Source organism: Triturus cristatus, chromosome 5_1 (assembly GCF_964204655.1).
Source record: "Triturus cristatus chromosome 5_1, aTriCri1.1, whole genome shotgun sequence".
Taxonomy (NCBI): domain Eukaryota; kingdom Metazoa; phylum Chordata; class Amphibia; order Caudata; family Salamandridae; genus Triturus; species Triturus cristatus.
In genome coordinates, this window is record NC_140587.1 from 463271415 (window position 1) to 463293708 (window position 22294).

At 43.1% G+C, this 22294-nt stretch overlaps 1 protein-coding gene across 3 annotated transcripts in view; it reads right to left on the reverse strand.

Annotated features, from left to right (window-relative positions):
• Positions 1-18892: 18892 nt before the first annotated feature.
• The window catches only part of LRRC69 (leucine rich repeat containing 69), a 404099-nt gene continuing 400697 nt past the window's right edge, over positions 18893-22294 (reverse strand). For all 3 annotated transcript variants that reach the window (XM_085605299.1, XM_085605297.1, XM_085605298.1), the window contains one exon: positions 18893-20746. In XM_085605299.1, coding sequence (XP_085461425.1) covers positions 20636-20746 — 111 coding nt within the window. In that variant the 3' untranslated portion in view covers positions 18893-20635. The remainder of the gene's footprint in view (positions 20747-22294) is intronic.

The following is a 22294-nucleotide window of genomic DNA, read 5'->3' on the forward strand; positions in this document are numbered from 1 at the left end:
GCTCGAGTCATTGATTTCTGACCTCGCTTCATGCTCAACATGGACTTTAAGATCCTAAGCAAGATCCTGGCACTCCGTTTTGTACCACATATGTCCACGCTCATCCACACAGATCAAATTGACTTTATCCCCACACGGAACACCTCAAACAACTTACGTAGATTGTACTTAGTGCTGTACCACCCGGATGTGAGGCACCTTGCCAGGGCGTCCCTTCTTTCGATAGACCTTGAGAAGGCCTTCGATACTGTTAGATGAGACTTCTTATTTGAAACAATTACACATATGGCCTGGGCGAGTACTGGGTAAAGTGGGTGAGGGAACTTTATGAACAACCCACAGCCAGAGTCAAGACAGGAAAAGTAGTCACTACGCAATGCCAAATTTTTGCGCGGCACTCGACAGGGCTGCCCGCTGTCACCTCTTCTATTTGCACTAGTGATAGAGCCACTGACGGTGCTGTTCTGTCAAGGCGGCAAGGGAGTGGGGTTAACAGTGGGAGGTCATGAACATGTCATCTTGCTTTACGCCGTGGACCTCCTGATAAACCTTAATGAGGCAGTACGGGCCTCCGAAGTAGCATTAGACTTGCCAACCAGATTTGAATGCATGTCCAGTTTATGGGTCAACACAAACAAGACCTACTTATTCCCAGTGTCACTGACCTCCTCCCACCCTATTGATCTCCCACTTGACCTTAACTGGGCCTTCCCCACCTTTAAATATTTGGGAATACATGTTTTTCACTTACTGGAGGACCTACAGGAGGGGAACCTTGGCAGGGCGCTCCGATCCCTCAGAGCCTGTGTGCCGTTTTGGTGCTCTCTACGTCTCCCGATGATGGCCCGAATCTCACTGTCCAAGATGGTCATGTTACCATGGCTGCTATACTTCTTTGTCAATCTCCCGACGGGAGCTTGACTCTTTACTTCGAGATCTCATAAAGGATGGGGGGCTGCGGAGAGTGTCCTTGACCACACTACAGCATCCTATGGAGGAGGGCGGCCTGGGAGTGGCTGGCACAGTGGCTAGCGGGTATAGTCCCAGAAGGAACGAACCTGACGAATGCTGGAGATCACATCCCCCTGCTGTTGGCCAAAATGCTTGATGCAACAGTGGTGATTCGCCAACAATTCCTGTTACAGACCACCGGCCAGCAGTGTTGGAGGCACTGCTTGGCAAAGCGGCCGGAGACTCCCCTATATGGCCCGGATTTGCCCCTGATCGGCCTGCCAAACAGCAATCCCAGCCGTGAATATCCACCCCTATTGCCATGGACTGAGGTGGGGCTCAAAACGGTAGGGGATTGCTATCAACAGTCAACCCTAATTCCCTCGGAGGACCTGGTTGAGGGCTCCAAGCGGTACAATTCCTGTGATACGAAGCCTTAATACGAACATTTAAGGCCCCCTAGGGTAAAGGGCAGGAAGAATCCGAGACCCATGTAGTATTACAGTCCACACTCACTCTGGGGAGGGAACTGTCCCAGGTGAAATGGCTCTATGTGTCCCTGGCAAAATTATCCCAAAAACTCTGTGACAAATGGGAGCTCGTACTGAATAAGACCCTCCCACACGCAGGCTTGAATATTATCTTAGCATACCCTAAAAAGGTTTCCCACAATACCAGGTTGAAATACATACAATTTAACTACACCCCTTTGACATATATGTCACCTCATAGGCTCTGTGTTGCATATAGGGGGTAATATACGTAACTACCAGAGGTGTGACCAGGCAGATGCTGATTTTATCTACATGACTTGGGGCTGCACCATAGTAAACAGATTTTGGGATGAAGTCTTGGGGTTGACTGGGGCAACAGTGGGGAGTACCCTTACACACACGATTGAAACGTGTTTGTTGGGTTGCTTCCATCGGTCACCCAAGTGGAAGGTGGGCACAAAGTTTGTAGACCTAGCCTTGATCCTGGCCAAATGGAGGATAGCCTTGGCCTGGGAGTCGGCAAGGGGACCCACAATAGTGGATTAGAAACAGGATGTGACACACCGGGCGGGGGCAGAGGAGAGGGCCCTGGCTAGGGAGGATGCACGAGGGATTCAGCAACACCCCATTGCAGGCCCATGGAGTGAAATCTTGGATTTTTTCGAACTCCCTGAGAGATACTAGACCCAGGAGAGTGAAGGGGACTCCAGCCCTAACCCAGATAGCAATCGTAGCCAGGCAATCTGAGGAGCATGGCAGTCAGGCCTACCAGGAGGTTCATCCCCCAGCCCCCCGCCACTCAAGCTACATTATAACATCCCCGGCCTGTTCACCTCTTGGACCAACAGACCCTCGGCCCGGTAGGTGGGTTGACGTCCGCACCTGAGAAGTAGAGGGACCCCCCTCCTGCCATGGGGGTCACCCCGGACTTCCTCCCTCTCTCCATACCCCTGGTGAGAATAAACATTAGAGCACCTCACTGCACGGTTCTTTGGTTATTTATTTTTTTGCTTTTAGTTCTTTTTCTTCTCACTGAGCTGAACACTATGGGACAGCCTTCTCTGGCAACCCCCTCTCCCAGGTTAGGCTGCACACATAAGTAGATAACTAACTGTGCAGGGATCCACTATGCCCCGTGGAATACTACAGTGCCCCTGGATCACATATTGTAGTCCACTCATGTATGTGTAGTAAAATATGGTACATTAAAGGTAATACCAGATAACCACCTGTGAATTATATGCCGAAAGCTTTGGAATACTGCGCAGTTAAAATATGTTATAAACTGTACTACGTGTTATTTTACAAGCTGATATGCAAGACATTTGTTAACTTAAAGGTTAATAAAAATATACTTGAAAGCAGTACGACCGAGGAGGACGGCAAGATCGCAGACAGGGCAAATCCACGCAACCCAAGTGGGACCCGCAGTACCCTTTTGATCTGAAAGTCAAGAGAGAGGAACCACCTATAGAGCCCAGTTCTAAAACAAAAAAGTTGCCGTATTGACAGTGAAATATGCCCCAGATGGTGAGAACCCTCCTCATGGACAGGAGTTGGGCGGTGACTCTCCTTGATAGCAGAAGTTACCGTAGTGCACCAGACACTCCACCAGTTTCTGGAGGCGAAAGCAACTGACACCTTTATAACTGTTGAAACCAGGGACACCTGCGTAGCTCCCCCTGATAGACTTTATCATATTGACATTCAGATTGACGGTGACATTAAGCGAACTATAAATGTGATTTTTTTTGGGACAACTTGACTTCTTCTTATGACATTTTATTGGCGGAGGTCGATTGCCCACCCCATTTATTCTTGTTTGTCCTCAAGGTGAGTATGTGATGATTCCTTCCTTTTCGCAATTCCTCCCTGATGAGACTAAAAATGCCTATGCTTCGAAGTGGGCTTTTGACTTAGCTACTGTCTTATACTGCAACCAGGCTGGTTGGGATAAGGATTCTCCTCGCATGTTGTGCGTGTTTGCTCTGCTCCTCAGGCTCAACCTCAAAATCCAATTAAACGCGATGCAAAGATGTTCGTTAAGGAGATTATGACTCAATCGGAGTATCAGGGTGTAATTGAACCTTGTGTCTCTGCGATGAATAATCCTCTCTTTTCGGTTTTGAACCCTGATGGTTCATATCGCATAGTTTTGGATTATAGACATTAGAATAGTCATACCCGTACTTATGCAGTGTCAAACACGCATAGTAAAGCATTAATCAGTAATATTATATGGAAAAGATATAAAACTACTTTGGATATTTCAAATTGCTTTTTTATTCATAACCTAGCTCCTGAGAACTGGGACTTGTCCGCATTCAGCACCTTCGGCTCCCAAAGGTGATACACGAGATTGCCCATGGGGGTATAAGAATAGCCCCAGTGTTTTTGTGGCACGTATTGTGTCTCTTTTAAATGAGATTGATTCTGATGCTTTTTCCTATGTTGATGACATATGCCTGACAGATAATAAATGTAATCCCTTTCTTGCGCAATTGGATCGCATCATCACACAATATGCAGCTCTAGGCTTCAAAATCAATTTTGCGAAGTCGCACATTGCATTTCTGGCCGTTCATTTTCTTGGCTATGAATTGACGAATGAGAGTAGGCGTTTGGCCCCCCATTTTTTGTTTGGAGAAGTGGGCTCAATTGCAACCTCCATGTACCCTAAAAGAAATTGCTGTCACTGCTGGGTTTCTTAAATTTCAGCAGGACTTACATTGCTGACTATTCTCAGCTTATCAAACCTCTTTACGCTTTGATACACCCATCCTTTTCTACTTCCTCTTGGCTCCCGAACAAACCGCGGTGCTAAGCGCTTTACAGTCCGACTTACTTGAAACGCAGTACTTACATACTAGATTGAATACTACGAATTTGGTCATCCGGATTCTGCCTGGAGCGATCACTTTCACTTATGTGACTTTTAATGAGAGTGACACAGTCCCAAAAGCTTATAAATTGCATTTATATACTGCTGCAGAATTGCATTTTTCTTCTACCGCAAAGATTCTGACTGCTGTGCAGATGGCTCTTGTAAAAGAACGCCCTCTGCACAAGGTAAATGCATTTTTGTCATTTCTCCCGTGCCCACCTTAGAGGAGGTCACGAAAGGCAGTGTCCCTAATTCTGAAGCTTAGCATCCTCGTTGGATTCAATGGGCTATGTCATTAACATCGGCTGATGTCAGTTTTGTTTTTGACCTTTCTTTGCAAACACAAGAATTTCTTCAGTTTGAACATGTTAACCCTCTACCTTTCTCCGTTCCACCTCTGGATGAGTACAAATGTATCATTTACACTGATGGTTGGGCACAACTAGCCATTGCTTCTAAGCAGGCTTATTCAGCAGCTTGAGCTATTGTCGTTCGTACAATGAAAGATGGAATTTTTCACTCTACCTTGGTACACAAGCAGTCTTTTGGGGACTGCACAGTCAAGTTGGCCGAGTTGCAAAGCACTCCTTTTAGCTCTTGAATATGCTGATCCGGAATAACACACCCTGGTTGTGTGGGATTCTTTTTACTATGTACAATCATTCTATGACAATTAATTTTTGGGGAAACTAAATGATTTTCGGGATTACAAAGTTAGCACAATAAAGCATAAAACACTTTGGGTTTGGGTGGCGGCCCTTAAGGAGCACTTGCCCCTTACACATGTTGTCCATACATTGGGACATCAACGGTTGGGTGCGCACGCTGTTGGTAATTCAATGGCTGATGAGTCTGCCAAATCTGCAGTAGATACAGTTAGAGTAGCCGCTGTTACTCGTTCTATGACTAAAATTGATGACATCTTGGCAGCTATTGCCTCGACTAGGGAGGGTGCTCCTTTTCCACAAGGTTTCCCTTCTCGTTATACTTATCACTTGACTACTGACAAAGTTCCCTTTGTATCTATTCCTACAGTTGGCGATCGCTTAATTCCCAACCTTGACCGCAGACAGTCTCTTATAGTGGCCGCCAATGAAGGCATGGCTTTTGCTCATGCGGGGGGTAGTGGCTACTGTTTCTCTTTTACAATAATGATATTGGTGGTTCAGTTTTACCAGCAGACTCGCAAATATGTCCTTTGCTGTGATGTTTGTCAGAAAATTAAGATTTCTACTGTGTCACGTCCTCCACAGACTCATCTTCTTATTTCTAATCATCCTTTTGGTTGCATTTACCTTGATCATTACAGTCCTGCAATGTCCGATAATGCTTTCAAATATATTTTGGTTGCAGTGTATTTGTGCACTAGTTTCCTCTGGGATGGCCGCAGTGCTCTGCTGACTTTCGCACTGTTATAAAGGATTTGCATGTCTTTGTCGGAACTTATGCCTGGGGTGCTTTTCATTCAGACCAAGGTTCGGCTTTTGCCTCTAAGTCTTACAGTGATTCAATGACATTCATGGGAGTAAGGGTGCATTTCTCATCTCCATATAGGCCAGAGGGCAATTCTGTTGTGCAGTGGATTAACTGTGACTTAAAGCAATCTTTAACAGCAAGGCTATTAGTTACAGGCAGTGGCTGGTTAAGTCACCTTTATGGGGTTCAACGTGCCCTTTATTATTTCCCAGGAAGATCTCTGGATCGGCGGACCCCTTACAAAATTATTTTTGGTATCAAGATGTTTGTTCCAGACCATAAAGGTCTAGACATTGTGGCAGATGCCGCAACATTTGACGTTGATAACCACTGTGCTGTCCTACAGGATCTACAAAAGTGTTATGATGCTCTGGCTAAAACCCATTTGCCCTCAGCTTCACCTGAAGAAGCAGCAGTTCTAAATCCTGCTTCAGGCTGGCTCCCAAAAGTTGGTGATATAGTTTGTGAAAAGGTGGTAATCAAGAAAGAATTTGATCCCTCCTACCATGCTCCTGTTCCAGTGCTTTGTCTTCAGGGTACCCGAACTGTGATTTGTACCTCCTTTGCCTGGATACAAAGATTATCACTTTTTTCGATTGAACATTTCAAGTTACACCATATGGCCATACTCATTAGTATGAGGCACAGGGTCAAGAATGATTTGCATATGGGCATGTCTGAACTGGGGTGGCGTGGTGAGCAAAATAACAATGGATTTAACCCAGATCTGTGACTAGGGGTGAATGTTTTGCCAATGTGCAACATTCCGTCCATCATCTTGTGTGTTTTGCTGTTCGCCCTATTTGGGAAGAGTATGCCCAGACGTGGGTCCCGTGCTCACTACGCCACTGGAGTCAAGCTATCCTGGCTGAAGAGGGGTGAAACCCTGAAACCAGTCCTAGGATGCTTGATTCCGGTCCAGGGAAGACATGGCTTGGCAGTTCGGGCTGGACTGTTCCCATGAGGCACAGGGTCAAGACTGATTTGCATATGGGTATGTCTGAACTTGGGTGGCGTGGTGAGCAAAATAACGATGGATTAAACCCAGATCTGTGACTGGGGGCGAATGTTTTGCCAATGTGCAACATTCCGTCCATCATCTTGTGTGTTTTGCTGTTCACCCTATGTGGGAATGGTATGCCCAGACGTGGGTCCCGTGCTCACTACGCCACTGGAGTCAAGCTATCCTGGCTGAAGAGGGGTGAAACCCTGAAACTGGTCCTAGGATTCTTGATTCCGGTCCAGGGAAGACATGGCTTGGCAGTTCGGGCTGGACTATTCCCATGAGGCATAGGGTCAAGACTGATTTGCATATGGGCATGTCTGAACTGGGGTGGCGTGGTGAACAAAATAACGATGGATTAAACCCAGATCTGTGACTGGGGGTGAATGTTTTGCCAATGTGCAACAGACCGTCCATCATCTTGTGTGTTTTGCTGTTCGCCCTATGTGGGAAGGGTATGCCCAGACGTGGGTCCCGTGCTCACTACGCCACTGGAGTCAAGCTATCCTGGCTGAAGAGGGGTGAAACCCTAAAACCGGTCCTAGGATGCTTGAATCCGGTCTAGGGAAGACATGGCTTGGCACTTCGGGCTGGACTGTTCCCATGAGGCGCAGGGTCAAGACTGATTTGCATATGGGCATGTCTGAACTGGGGTGGCGTGGTGAGCAAAATAACGATGGATTAAACCCAGATCTGTGACTGGGGGTGAATGTTTTGCCAATGTGCACCATTCCGTCCATCATCTTGTGTGTTTTGCATAATTCATAGTATGCCTCACGGTCTCCCAGGACAGGATATTCCTTTACAGATTGTGAACTCAGTTCCTTCTGATTCTCCCCAGCTGCTGGAGGGGGATGTCAAGTCTTCAGTTGACCTGGTATCTGTTTTACCTTCTACACTCTACATATGGAAATCGTTTATTTGTATCCCCCCTGGAGTCTCCTACAGGAATGCAAGCCTCATGTTCAAATCCAGAATCCCAGCCTCAGTTATTTCAGCTGAGTTCCTCTGGTTACTAAATTGATCAAAATAATTTTTCTTCAGACAATTCTTTGTTGACTTCAGTTTTATCCCCACCACCAGGGAAGATTTGTGTGTTCATATCTTGAACGCACTTATCTGGTTTCACCTTGGACGTACATCTGGAGACCCTACAGATGCCATATGTATTCAGTGTTGGTATGGGTGATGTGATAATTCCTGGGTTGCAAACAGATGATTGGGATGTCAATGCTGTGAATTCAGTGTTTTCAGAATTGCAATATTACACTGTTTTCGATTCTGAGGATTTATATTTGAATTCTGCTAACTACGCCAATTGATTTTTTTATCAACATTATGGACATCATTTCCTGCACAGAGCAAATGGACAGGGCCCTCAATTTAATTATACTCAGTGGAAACATTGCCCAACTCCATCCCAGGGTAGTTCCAACACACAAAAGATAAAGTACACTCATTTTACAGGCTATAGCCTTTCGGACCCGGTATCATATTATTTTAAATTGTCTTCCAATCTTTCAAAAAAATACATGCTTACTCAGACAAAGTTAATTTATGCATCTCATTTTATTGACAACTTAGCCCTGAAAGGATATGATTATTGGAAAGATAATATTGATTTGAAATCAGTATAGGGTACTAAGCCCTGGCAGGTCCAAGGTATTGAATCTTAATCCGTGCATCTCTGATACCTGCTCAAATAATTTTTCTTAATGTCACTGTCGAACAGTTGGCTAAGATTAAAGAATTGAAAACTCCCACTATTCCATCCTTGGCCCTGTTTGATAATTGGTAATCTTATATAAATTATACTGAAGACCAACTAAATAATATGATACAAAATGGTACATTTAATTTGACTTGTGATAGCTCAATCTGGATGGTCATTATGGTCTTTATACATGATTGTTTGTCATTCTCGTTTCGTGAACACTACTTCAGGGTTTACATTAAATAGACCTGATCCACGTTATCCACATTTCAACTCTGTTACCACTTATTCTGTAGGTAAATTATGTCAACAATGGTTAGAACATTCCACATTGTCTCCCTTGAAACAACATCTTTCACTTCTATCAGAAGACATAAAACTTTCGGATTTCCTTTTGGGTTCAAAATCCCCTCATTTGAAACAATTTGTTTATGCTGCATATAATAACTTTTGGAAATTGTCGCAAATGAAAGCTTGTGCTTTTACGACAAATTGACCAGGACAATTAGAAAAAGTGCTTGCTGTTGTTGACAACAGCATTAATACTTTATCATCTCGTATTTATACTTTAGATAATATTGTGTCTTCTGTTATCTATATTGTACAGAATGAAGTGTCTATCTTGTATCATGGTCAAAATCAACTTAGATCACATATGCAATTTGGTTGAACAATGCAAACACTTAAAAATGGGCGCGTGCCTTGGCATTACCTGAATTGTAGCGCATTGTTCTTACCATTCAATTTAACATGCAAACAGCAATTAATGGCTATAAAAGACGCTAGTTAAACCATGCTATGCTCAAACAGGTTTTCTTTATTGTAGAAAAAACTCATTTTGCGGTTTGGTTAATACACAGGGTTATCTCGTTGCCCATCTTGATGTTTCAATTTACTGTCTGTGTGAAACACTTCCATATAGGTAGATGTGAACCCCTTGGGAGAAGTTACACACATGAGTTATGGTCCCTGCCTTTTGTGTATCGTTGTCAACGGGCTGAAAGAGAGGTTTTTCTTACAGGCAAACTATGTGATTCCACTGCTGGACATTCCCTTGTGTGTCAACATGTAAAAATCCACAGCACCTGTAATGTTTCTGCCCTCAATCTGGCTTTTTATTTGAAAGGGACTCCTGTTCCCGCCACTATTCCCACCCTCATATTGCTTTTAAATGACAGTTATCTTGTTCTTAATAATCACGACTGTTGCGGTCTGCGGGTGGGAATCCCATACATGGTGTCTTATTCTCAGTTAGTTACTTTTTGCAACGATGTCCTGCTTCCCCCTCCACAAAGGAGTGTAGATAGTTTATTGTGGCCTTCCATTCCAACCCTGAAAACAGATTTCAATAAGCTTAACAGACAATTGTTTCAACAAGCAGTTGCTCTCACTTCAGTACATGAGAACCTTCGAATTGGAGGTGGCGAGAACGTCTAGTAAAAGAATCATTGCTCAACACAAATCTCCCCCTCCATTTCGGGGAATTGATACATCAAATATTTAATGCGTCTGATACCACGGGCCTCGCACACTTTTTTAAGCTTTGTGACTTATTTTCAAACTATTTTTGGAGTAATCCAATCTTTTATACATTTTTTTTTTCCAGTGTATTTGGTGGGTTCCCGCTGCTGCTCATCTTGATTTGCCGCATCATCGTGCTGTTCTTTCTATTCCGCAATGGCTACTCCATCTGTAGTCCTGCCCGGACAGGCATCTCTACAGATGTACCATGAGCGAATGATACAACTTTTTGGAATGCTGCCTCTAGATGCTCTGGATGCCAAATTTTGTTTAACTTTCCAATATGCTTACTTCATCTGTGTTCAACATGTGTTTTATTGCATCCAGTGCCCCTTTCTGCCTTGCAACCCCATCTCATGCTGCCCTCAATTTCGAACTGTTGATGGGTCTCTTTGTGGCTCATAACCAGGACTGTTCCTTCTGTATGCGGCTTGTGTACAACCCTGCTTTAGGGCCAGTGGCCAGAGCTGGGCCATGTGCAACTGCACAGTGTCTCCTGGATTTCAGTTTCAGCAAAGTCAACACATTTTCTCCGTGGGTGGTCCAATTGACAAATGGAAACGAGAAGCATGTTTGTTCCTTTGACATGCTCAATTGGATGGCTCGGATATCTTACTGGCATTGATGTGGCTCCATTTGGCATCTTACATTCTGGGTCCCGGCGATATGCTGGGACCAAAACTTTCCTTCTCATTCGGCAATACTATTTTTCAGATGCTCTAGTACTGTAATGGGTTAAGCGCTTTGGTTCTGCTTATCCTCTTATTTCTGTTGTCTTTCAGTGCTACTGTCCTGACCAAGGGAAGGGTGTCATAGGTCCCATGCAGGCCCATTGCCCTTCTCCCTATGTTAGCATGAGCACGTTGCAGACTGTCCTCTGCTTTGCGCACGTTACTTTAAAAACATATTTTGCTTTGTACCACACTGCGCTTCCACACAGACGACAGTGTCGTTTTTGCTTGCTGTTTTTTCCAGGGATTTAGTCTGAACATGTAGACAAGGTTGAACAACAATGCCCCCTGTTATTCCGTTCTGGTCAGGCCCTAGCACCTAGACAAAGCACGCAAATGCAACTTTTGTTTTGGAACATATACGTTTGTCATATGGGTATGCACATATAGTTAACACATACTTTGAGAGGGACCTTTCCAGGGGAAGGATCGTGACAGCACCTGAGATGTAAAACCTTCATCTGTGTATACCATGGTATGGGGTCTGCTGCTATCATGCAGAGATCTTCTGATATATGATCTTTTGAAGGGGAGGTAGGGTAGGCTACACTGTCGTATATAATGACAGCTCCATTTATGATTTACGGACTACTTGCTATGGTGACCATATTTGTACTAAGCATTTTCCTACTTGTTGTGGCAGATATACTGTATACTAGAGCATAATAGTTCAAATAAACATTTTAAACTTTCCTCGTGTCTCTGTCAGAACTTATTGTGGACTAGTACGAGTGTGAGAGCGAAAGGGTGTGTCCTGTAACCGCGATTCCTGAGAGGGTCGGGAGTGTTGTGTTCTGGGGTGTCTAATCACTTGTTCCTCTGTGTGTGAGTTGGAAGGCAAGTGAGACACTAGCTAGTCGGTCCCGGGCTCATGGCTACTCAGGTGGTAGGATGACTCAGTCCCTGCCTATTATGGTCCTACGTTCCCAAGCATAATTCTGTGCACAGAATTTCAAAATTATAGTCTAAAATCCAACTTTACCATTAAAGAGGATTTAAAACAATAATTAATTTGAGTGTAAACATAACTGTTCTATTTGCGCCCAATCTGAAGTTAGCACTTATTAATTGAAACAAGGTAACCCAGTGTTGGAATATAAGAGAGACAGACCTTACAAGAGTGAAAAGTAATTTTAGGAACCACTGTCAGTACATGTAAAAATTAAACACACATGCTCTATATTTTACATGCTGTGCACCCTGCCCTATTAGCCTTAGGGCCTACCTTATATGTGGTTTATAAGTATCAAACAGGGCCCTCAAAGGTTTATTTTGCTAAGTCAAAATGGCCCTGTAAAAATGCCCTACAGGCTGCAGTGGCAGGTCTGCAACATGTTTTAAAGGGCTACATTAGTGGCTGGCACAATGAGTGCTACAGCCCACTAGTAGCATTTAATTTACCGGCCCAGGGTACACGGAGTACCATATACTTGAGACTTACCAGCAAATTAAAGGTAACAATTAGGTGTAGGCTAATTGTATCATAACTAAAAGAGAGAGCACAAGCAGTTTACCACTGTTTAGCATGGAAAAGTGCAGTCTTACAAGCCAACAAAATGGGTTCAGCAAACAATGGTAAAATTCTGGGGTGACCCTATAGAAAGGGCCAGGCTAAATACTAGGTCAATGTTTTATTACAACTTACCTCTTATTTCTTCATTATCACACATGAGCGCACCTTGAAATGCATGACTTCAGGAGATGTGCTGCACATAACCTTCTCTTGTATTTGATTTAAAAGGCTATAATATTATTCCCTTTATAAAAGCAACTAAGATCAAACACACAAAAGGTGATGGGAGGAGTGTTTGCAATTTCCTAACCACTGGTAATCACTTGGGGTAGCATTTCAATCCATTGTTCTTTTACCCACCATGCCACCCCGGATAAGAACCAGCCATATGCGAACCAGCCTTTGCCCTGCTCCAATAGCAACAGGAATGTGAATGAAAACAGAGGTAGATCGACAACGATGCAGTTACAGTAACTAAACTAAATCTTTACTACAGTACTGACTCAGCCCCGGGTCAAATAGATGGAGAAGTGGGAGCAGATATTAATAGGTGCACTCGCTACCTCACCATGGTTGTAGTCGACATAAAGAATACAAGGTAAATGGTGGAGCTAAAAATCATTCCAGGATTTCTGGATGAGGGATGTAGCATGAGCGGCTCAGATGGACAGACTATCATATTGAACATGGTGCAAGGTGAATTAGAGAATCTCCATTTTGGAGGAGGTCAGCCTTAGTGAGTGAAGAGAGATCCTTTGATTATTGAGGGCTTGAAGGGGAGGGAATAAGTAAGAAAAGAATGGAAAGGAAAAAGGTTGGAGTTTAATCAGGGCCGGTCCTAGGATATGTGGGGCCCCGGGAGAATAGGAACATGCGAGGCCCCTATAATTTGCATACGACTTAACCTCACAGGAAGTGACATCATAGGAAATAATATAAATTGGCCATTGTTTATATGGCATTGATGAAGCTGCTTTGCAAGAAGCTACTTACCTACTTTGGATATCAGTCAAATGGTCAAAATAGCATTAATAATCCTAATAAAATGTACATAGATATTAAATCGCTATTAAGTAGATTGAATGAAGTTTAAATGTAGTTTAAATGAATTATTGGTTATTGTTCTATTGAATGGGATGAATGAAAATGATATGCTAACCGGGCATTCTGATTCTGACATTAAGAGATGTCCAAAGGAGAGGTGCAGACTTTACTAATGTGAAGAAAGGACAGTTTTAAAGGTTTTTCCAAAAGACTGGAGCTACACCATAGCTCAAGAGTGAGTTAGTTCCAAACCTGCTCAACTAGAAAGGAGAAGGATCTGCCTCCAATCAGGTCCATCTAAATTTTAGGATGGCACAGGAGTTTGGATGGCACAGAGTATGGAGTTCTGGACTGAACATGAGGAGTGCTGTAGAAAGAGAGAATCTTTTTAATGCAGTGCACAATGACAAATGGATTGTACTTGCAGATAGAGGGTTTCAGACCAAAAACCCAGCAGACAGCAGAAAGGTGAGAGGAAATAGCAGAGCAATGCAGCCATCTCAGATGAGGAGCCTAGCACAGTTCTGAATGATTGAAGGGTACTGAATGCAAAAAGGCAGGAAGCCCAAGAAAGCGGGCATTTGCATAATCTAGTGAGAAGATAATTGACTGTACAACAACCTCACCATGATGAGAGGGCAGAAAAGGAATGATTTTCTGTAGCTTATGGATGTAGTAAAAGCAAGTGGATGAAACATGGATGCTAGAAAATGAATCCAAGATTTTTTTGCTTACTCTGCCAACGTGGGCGATTGACCTACTTCCATCAGCCACCAAAGAGAACACCATATGGCATGAGATCCTTTAAAAATGAGAACCCTTGATGTGTCACTATAAGCTTTTAATGAATTTGTCTTATTTCAGAAATAAACTGCTAGCATGCACGTACAAACATATTCTTCGGCAGAGACCTGATTGCCAATGGGGAAATCATGGTTGGGTATCAATATGCACAAGATATCAGCAAGAAACCAAAGAACTGTTTGAGTAAAGCTAACTGGGGACGATAAAGATTAAATAGCGGAGACCCAATAAAATCCACAAGTCAGAGGTTTAGTACTTAACAGAAATAGGTGGCAAGTGGATTGTTCCTTGTAGGCTGCATTGCAGCCTACATGGAGAAAGGGCCGAGTGGGCATGACTGGTGTGGGCGGCCCCAGAGGGACGACCAAAAGTCAGCGCCCTCAGGAGTGGGCAAGCCAGTTCTCCTCTGCCCTAGAGCAGCCCTGCCCAAAACCAACCCCTTCTGCTTTCTCGCAGTGCGAGAAGCAGAAACATAAAATGGTAGTTATTACCATTTTATGTTTCTGCTTCTAGCACTACGAGAAAGCAGTGAGGCGACAATCCTCCGCCCTAGTAGAGGAGCCGCCACGTAGAGAACAGTACACAATATGGAGAGGTGATTATTGGGGGAGAACGTTGCAGACAGGAAAGTGTATTGGTTGGAAGGGTCAAATGGAGCACATGGGAAAGTGGGGATTACAGAAGGAAGAAGGGAAAAGACCGGAGTGCAGTTCTTACATGGGAATGAGGCACAGGAAAGTAGTGCAGACTGGTTAGAATAGATCACACATGTAGCTTCACATATTTATGGAATCTGAGCCACAAGTACTATCTCCTGCCACTTTTCAAGTATTCTTGGGGTGGGTTAATACCCAAAACCACTGGGAAGGGTAAAGGTTGCCCGGCACACCAAAAAATATTGTATGTTTTATTAGGGACCTCTGCATTTCAAAGTTCAACAGACTCCCTGCCTCTTACCTTTTTTGTGTGGATTCTGTTCCTCTTACATTGTTGTCTTTTACATGCAATTCCCTAAACCTTATCTCTCTACCACCTTGTTTGCATTGATTCTGCACATTTCTATCTCCCCTCTTCCCCTGTCTCCCTTTCCGCCAGCCAAGGGCGTTAAGTGGGCTGAAAAAAATGGGTGGGTCTTTAAAAGAGGTGTGGACTATGTAATTAAGGGCTTAGCTTAAACACATCATATAAATTTCGGTGATTCCCATAGTGTTCCATCTGAATGGTACTTTGGTTCCTCTCTGTGCTTTCTGTGATTGAGTCCAGAGATTTAACACAACAACTGACATACACCTAAAAACAGCCAGGAGTATTGGTTTTGTCAATTGTTGTTAGATGTTTAAGCTAAAAAAAAGTAACAACAATAAATAATTTAACTTTCATCTTGTCACTGTTTTGACCAATAATTAACTCCTTCACACACATTTGCATAGACTCACAACTGTAATGCAGAACCATTGCTCTTTGTGCTCTGCAGAGCGGCCATAAATTGAATGATCATGTAATCTGAAAACCTATTTGACCTACAGACAGGCACAGTGTGAGAGCCTCAACTTCAAAGTGCTCAACTGTAGTCTGTTATAAACACCTGGAGGGGACTCAGTACAAAGTGTGCATCATCCAAGAGTAATATGCTGTGAAATGAAATACAGAAACACACATGCTGGAAATAAATAGCACTCTTGGGGAATGTAAGATTAAGAAAAACACAGGGAACATAAACAGTAACGAAATCACTGCCATGTGATTACCCTAACATCAGGGCCACTGGAATTATGCGGCAGGAGAGGGCTAAATTATGTGGCAGGGCGAATTCCTGCGGGTGGGTGAGGGAATTCGTCCTTTAAAAAGAGACCTCTTTGCAATCTGTTGTTACTAGTCCGACCCAGGGTGGCCCGTTTGTGTTGCCATTTTGCTGCTTCTGTCATTGCCTCCAGATAAGTAAAATTACACCTACAACAAGCCAGGACTATTGGCTTTGCCAGTGGTTATTAGGTGCATAAGATGAATAAGCAACATCTATGGCTTAGTGTAAATAATATTGAAAACGCTTCCGTTCTTACATGATGAGACTGTGAAAGAACTATAACGAGTCTCGAAGTTAAATTAAAGTCAGCGAAGGGTGGCACTGCTGCAGAGTTAAGATTTATTTTTTCACTCTGAGGGTGAGGGCAAAGATGGAGAGCGGGCCCGTCTCAGCACCTGATTTTTAGAACTGTCGGTGCTGTGCACTGGCAGGACCTGGCCCACTTAAAGCCCTGCCTGACAGATTAGACTGGCACAGCCTGATTGCCCTATAGACCAGTCTGACCCTGCTGACGTGTTATACATTCGCAGTGCTTAATTTGAGCCATTGTTCTCCGGTGCGCAGCACCAGCACTTAATCATCAACACCGGCATTTGAGCACTAGTTAAGAACACAATCATTTTTGGTGGGCACAGGCAGATTAAATGATTCACCCAGAATCACAAGATGTTGAGGCGATGCAGAGACTCAAACCTGATTCCCAAGCTCCGAAGTCGGAAGGGGAAGAATGAGGGGAGATAAATGAAGTGGAGATAGATGGAGATGGGTGAAAGGAGGAGAGCAGTGGGAGAGAGAGAGTGAGGAAAATGATTAAAAGAATAAAGTATAAAGGTGTGTCAGAGACTTTGAGAGTAGTACAACAGGAGGAGCAAAGACATAGGCTGACGAAATGAACACAGCTGAGTCTAGAAATTATGAGAAGGGTTGTGCTGTTTGCAATTTACACCATTCAACAAACTTTCCCGGTTTCCCTTTGCCAAGTTTTTTCTCTTCCTAACAAGATAATTTTCTCATTAACAGAACCCAGCCAAGCCAGTGTGATTCACGCTGCTTCATTATGTCATAATTCCGTGCCGAAAACGAATACAGACATTTCTATGTAAGTGTTATTTTGCAGAGCAGTTTTGCAGGAAAGAACAACAACTTTCTATTTACCAAGTATACATTTTGCACCAGTGTTTTTGTAACTTTCGTGCGACATAAATTGTCACCTAAGTACCGATTTTCATGCTGATGTTCTTCCCTGCAAAACTGCTCTGCAAAATGGACACTTACACAGAAATATTCGCGTTTGTTAAGCCACATCCCCTCCCTACTTGTAAGGTTTGTGGGTTCCTTGTTAAGCAGTGTTACAGGAGAAATGGCCTGGTCGAAGTAGCCTATTGACAAGAGACCCTGCACTTCTTTTTTTTTTTACAAATTAACCACTGATTCATTGAGCAGACACTGGAACAATGTTTTTGCCGGCACCGTTAATGTTGTATCTACGTGTAAGAACATGAATATAGGGCCTGATAGGCACCTTTCTCAACGTCCATTTTAATTTACTACCGGGTCTAAGACTTCAGTGACCCAGCACACTTTAAACCCGGCTCCATCCATCTTTACATGCTGATTCTGCTCCTCTGCCTGCACCTCTTGGTTCACTGCCATACTCACACTTATCTGCTCCCCCCTCACTTTATGATATCTTACCCCTTTTATTCACCTCTCTGCTCCCTTTCCCCCTCCTCCTAGGTAAGCAGTTTCCATTGTGATGCGCCGACATTATCTATCGTTTGATGTGCGCCCTGCAGGATATCCTGCCTTTCATTCATACAGGGCGCACTTCACACGCACTTTAAGTACCGGTCTAATGCGCTGTCATCAACATGCAGATGCAGCCATCAGGCCCACAGGGAGGGGCCAGCAGGGGAGACTGATAAAATAAAGAAAACATATAAACTCTCAGGGGGCCCCCTGGGCCTCGAACCTCTGGAGTCTTTAAAGGTGCGAGGCCCCACGGCTGCGAGCAGACGCGGGGCCCTGGGCAGCTGCCCACTCTGCCCATGCCTAGCGCCGGCCCTGAGTTTAATCACTAAGGGCCTCATGTAGGTGGCCTGGCATTTACCACTTCATAAATACCGAATCATACCGATTCGGTATTTATGAAGTGGTAAATGCTATGTAGGTATTTATGCGGTAAAAATTACCGATTCGTAGAAATTCGGTAATTACCGAATCGGTATTTACCGATTCGGTAATGAGGCATACCTTCCCATTGATGGGAAGGTAAGCCTCATTGCCGATTCGGTAAATACCGATTCGGTAATGGGGGGAGCACATGCAAGGGTGGCAGGGTGTCACATTGACACCCTGTTGCACCCCTGATTCGGCCATGTGTGCACATGTGGCGCACATACATGCCCTAAGGGCATGTATGTCTGCCACATTGCACACGCAAACGTGCACAAAAATGCTTTTTTACACCTATTCGTTATTTACCACCAACCTTTAGTTGGTGGTAAATAACGAATCCCCACACCCACCACACACTCCCCCTACATCTCATTTCATGATTCGGTATTTACCGAATCGGTAATATTACCGATTCGGTAAATACCGAATCATGAAATGATCCCCCTACATCTCAAAAGCCTAAATACCGGTCGGTAACGGTATAATTACCGAAAATCGGCCGTTACCGACCGGTATTAGGCTTCCTACATGAGGCCCTATGTCTCTTAGCAGTATCAGAGCTTTTAAGGGGGGGTAAGGGGTAAGTACTGTTGAGTGAATGGCTTTGCATGTGAAGAGAGTTTTTGGGTTGAATGATACTATCTTCACAGAAAACAGTCTGGAGAGCTACGTTGAAAAACCTGAGGTGGTAACTTATCACTCCATGACTGCTGTATGTAGCCTTCCATTTCTAATCTTGACGGGGTTAGTTAAGAACTGAACACATTTCTTAAACTGCAGTTTAACTTCTATCATTTTATTTGCTGCAAACCTAATAGATAAACAGAAAATATGTTAATTTAGTGGATTAGTATGGTACATCATAAAAAATATAATTTACACATGCCAATGAATTATAACTTTATAAACAACCTCTTGTACATATCAAAATGAAAAGATCACCCAATTACATCTCATCAACCTCCACCCACACACACACAAAGAACAGACAGGAAATAAACCCCAATATGTTTAAAAGACAGACATAGTAACATGATGACACACTATTAACCACCTCTGTGTGTCTAAGTAGTACTCAAAACAGTTAGTTATACATAACAACGATAAAGCCCAAGTATAGCACCAAAAAACTAACATCAATGCTAATCTACTTCAAGATCCAGTTAACATTCACTCAAAGTGCAATTAATTGTGACAAAGCACGGGACTAGGATAGATAGATTCCAACTGAATCATAATCATCCAAAGTGCTCCAGAAACAGAAAGTTCTTCAACTCAGAGTGGAAGATATGGTAAGAAGGAGCAACACTGTTGAGAAAGAAAGAAAATTCCATATTCTGGGCATACCAAGTGATCTATATCCAAGAAAGCATGTTATGTATGTGATAGAGCTGTCAATATGAAATAAGGTTCTTCAGTATTTAACATTATAAAATATGTAAAACCCAATAAAATCTGAAGAGCCATACTAAATTAGGCAACACTTGCCTGATCTCAATCCCAAACGAATAGCAATAGCATTGATCAAACCTTTCATTTGATAACTAACTACCTTTTTGCAGTCAGAGTAATAATTTAAGAAGAAATACTGTAGGCAAGATTTAAAGGGACATTGCTAACAAAGAGTCTGGTAAAACAAAATGGTAAAAAATGGCAGATTCAACATCTCAACGTCCACTGGTAGGACTGCCCACTTTGGGAAATTCTAGATTTTAAAAGTGCCACTAGAGAAGAAACTCTTAGCTCTGCCATAGAATGTGTCAAGGTTTGGAGATGACTCAGCTATAAATGGTGGCAGTACAGCTGTCCAGTCTTGGGTGGCTGTTAGAATTCACCTCAAGGAAGACCACCATGGGAATGGTGAAAGAATTTCATGAAAGTCCTCAAAATGCAAATTAATCCATCAACCCTGCATGTTAAGGAGACTAGATATGTGTGCAAGGACAAGTTACCCCCACATTGAAGGACTCTCTCAATGCCCACATTTGATTGCAAAATGTTTACCAGCACAAATGAATGTTGATGAACTGTTGACTAAATTATTTTTAATCTGAGGAGGCTATGTCCATGTTGTATCTCCATCACTGTAGATGAGAATCCTAAATATGCCATATGTTCAAACACATCTTTGACAAAGATGGCAAGCCCACCTGTCAACATGGCTAACAGGGAAACAATCTTATACATGCTATGTGTATTTACCATTTTATCACATGCCCCTATAGGGAATGACACAGGGATCTTTATACATTTTACAAGCATAATCTCCTGAGATTTTAAAATTACATTTGTTACTTCCTAACATTATATTTGTGAAAGCAGAAGAGAAAACCTGCTTGGAAGGAATCCCTTCACAGTTCAATAATAACTTCTGCACATGGGCAAAATGCATACAATGCATCTAGGAATAAGCAAATTGTCACTTTATAACAATGTATTTTTTCTATGGTGTGAAATGTACTAAGCAGGTTCCTCCAATAAAACGTTGTAACATTCATTCCAGTATACTGTTTGGTTTTCATGGTACAGCAACTCCAAATAATCCATGGTCTTCTTGGTTAAAGCACTTGTAGGAGCAAAGAAAAACTCTAATTGGTAAGAGGTGCATGTTGGTTGATAAGCGTATTTTCTGTAATGAAAAAGGAGAACAAAAGTTGAAAATGCTTAATAACATTAGTACACATAGTGCTTCCTTCTGGAATACGTCTATATTAGGATAAATATCTCTTACCAATGGAATATCATATTTCTTAGGTAGCACATAAAGCAGGAGTCTCCAACCTTTTCTATAATAAGAGCAACTTCTGTTCAATGGAACTCATCGAGAGCTACTAAATGTTATTAGTGTTATATTAGTGACCACATCAGATAGGATAACATTAGTGACCACCATATCCAAGATTATTGGCGGTGATCACTACTGTGCATCAGGCATGATTGCCAGGAGTGATATAGTTAAAGCCTCTGTCAATAAGTTATGCCTCTACATAGGTAATACCTAACATCCAAAGCCGTAATGCTTTGGGCATCAAGGTCATAAAATTTGTAAAATGTCTCCTCAATGTACATGATTTATCACTCGACTATCAGCTTTAAACATATTTTGGAAATTCAGCCATTTTCTCCAAATATTAGCGTATGAGTTTTGAAAATAAACATGTCTTGAATATACTAGAGTGTAGTGGTGCAGAGTAGATTGGCATAGAGTGTGTTAGTTTTGAGCAAAGTGGTGCAGAGTTCATTGGCATAGAACGCAGTGGTGTAGAGTGGAGTAGTGCTCAGTGCAGTGGCGCCGAGAGCAGTGGCATAGAGTTGAGTGGTGCAGAGTAGAGGGCAGAGGCGTAGACTGCAGTCATACAGAGTAGAGTGCATGGTTGTACAGAGCAAGATTGTAGATTGCAGGATCATAGAGTGGTGCAGAGAGCAGTGACGTAGAGTAAAGTGGTGCAGAGTAGAATAGAGTGGCATAGAGTAGAGTGATGTAGAGTGCAGCGAAGTAGATTACAAAGGAGTAGAGTAATGTAGCGTGCAATGGCATAGAGAAGAATGTTGTAGAATATAGTGGTGTAGAGTGCACTGACGCAGAGTGCAGTGTTTTACAATAGAGTGCAGTGGCATAAAGTGCAGTGGCATTAACTGTAGTGGTGTAGAGCATATTGTTTCAGATTAGAGTGAACCAGAATAGAGTGATGCATGGTATGGTATAGTGGTGCAGGGTAGAGAGCAGTGGAATAGAGTTCAGTAGCGTAGAGTGGCATACATTAGAGTGGTGCAGCATTGACTGCAGGGCATAGAGTGGAGTGGTGCAAAGTGGCATAAAGTGCAAAGACAGAGAGTTAAGTCACGTAGAGTAGATTTACTTTAGAGTAGAGTGAAGTGGCGTAGAGTGGAGCAGGGTAGAGTGGAGTTGTATAGAGTAGTGGTGTAGAATGCATTGGCTTAGAGTGCAGTGTTACAGAATGGAGTGGCCTAGACTTGAGTGGTGTAGAGTGGCAAAGAGGGCAGTGGTGCATAGTAGAGTGGGGCAGAGTGCACTGGTATAGAGTGATGCAGAGTAGAGACATGTAGAGTGAAGTAGCACAGCGTGCAGTATCAAAGTGCTGTAGTACACAGTAGATTAGAGTGGCAAATAATGGTGCAGAGTAGAGTGCAGTAGCAAACTGTAAAACAGCAAAGA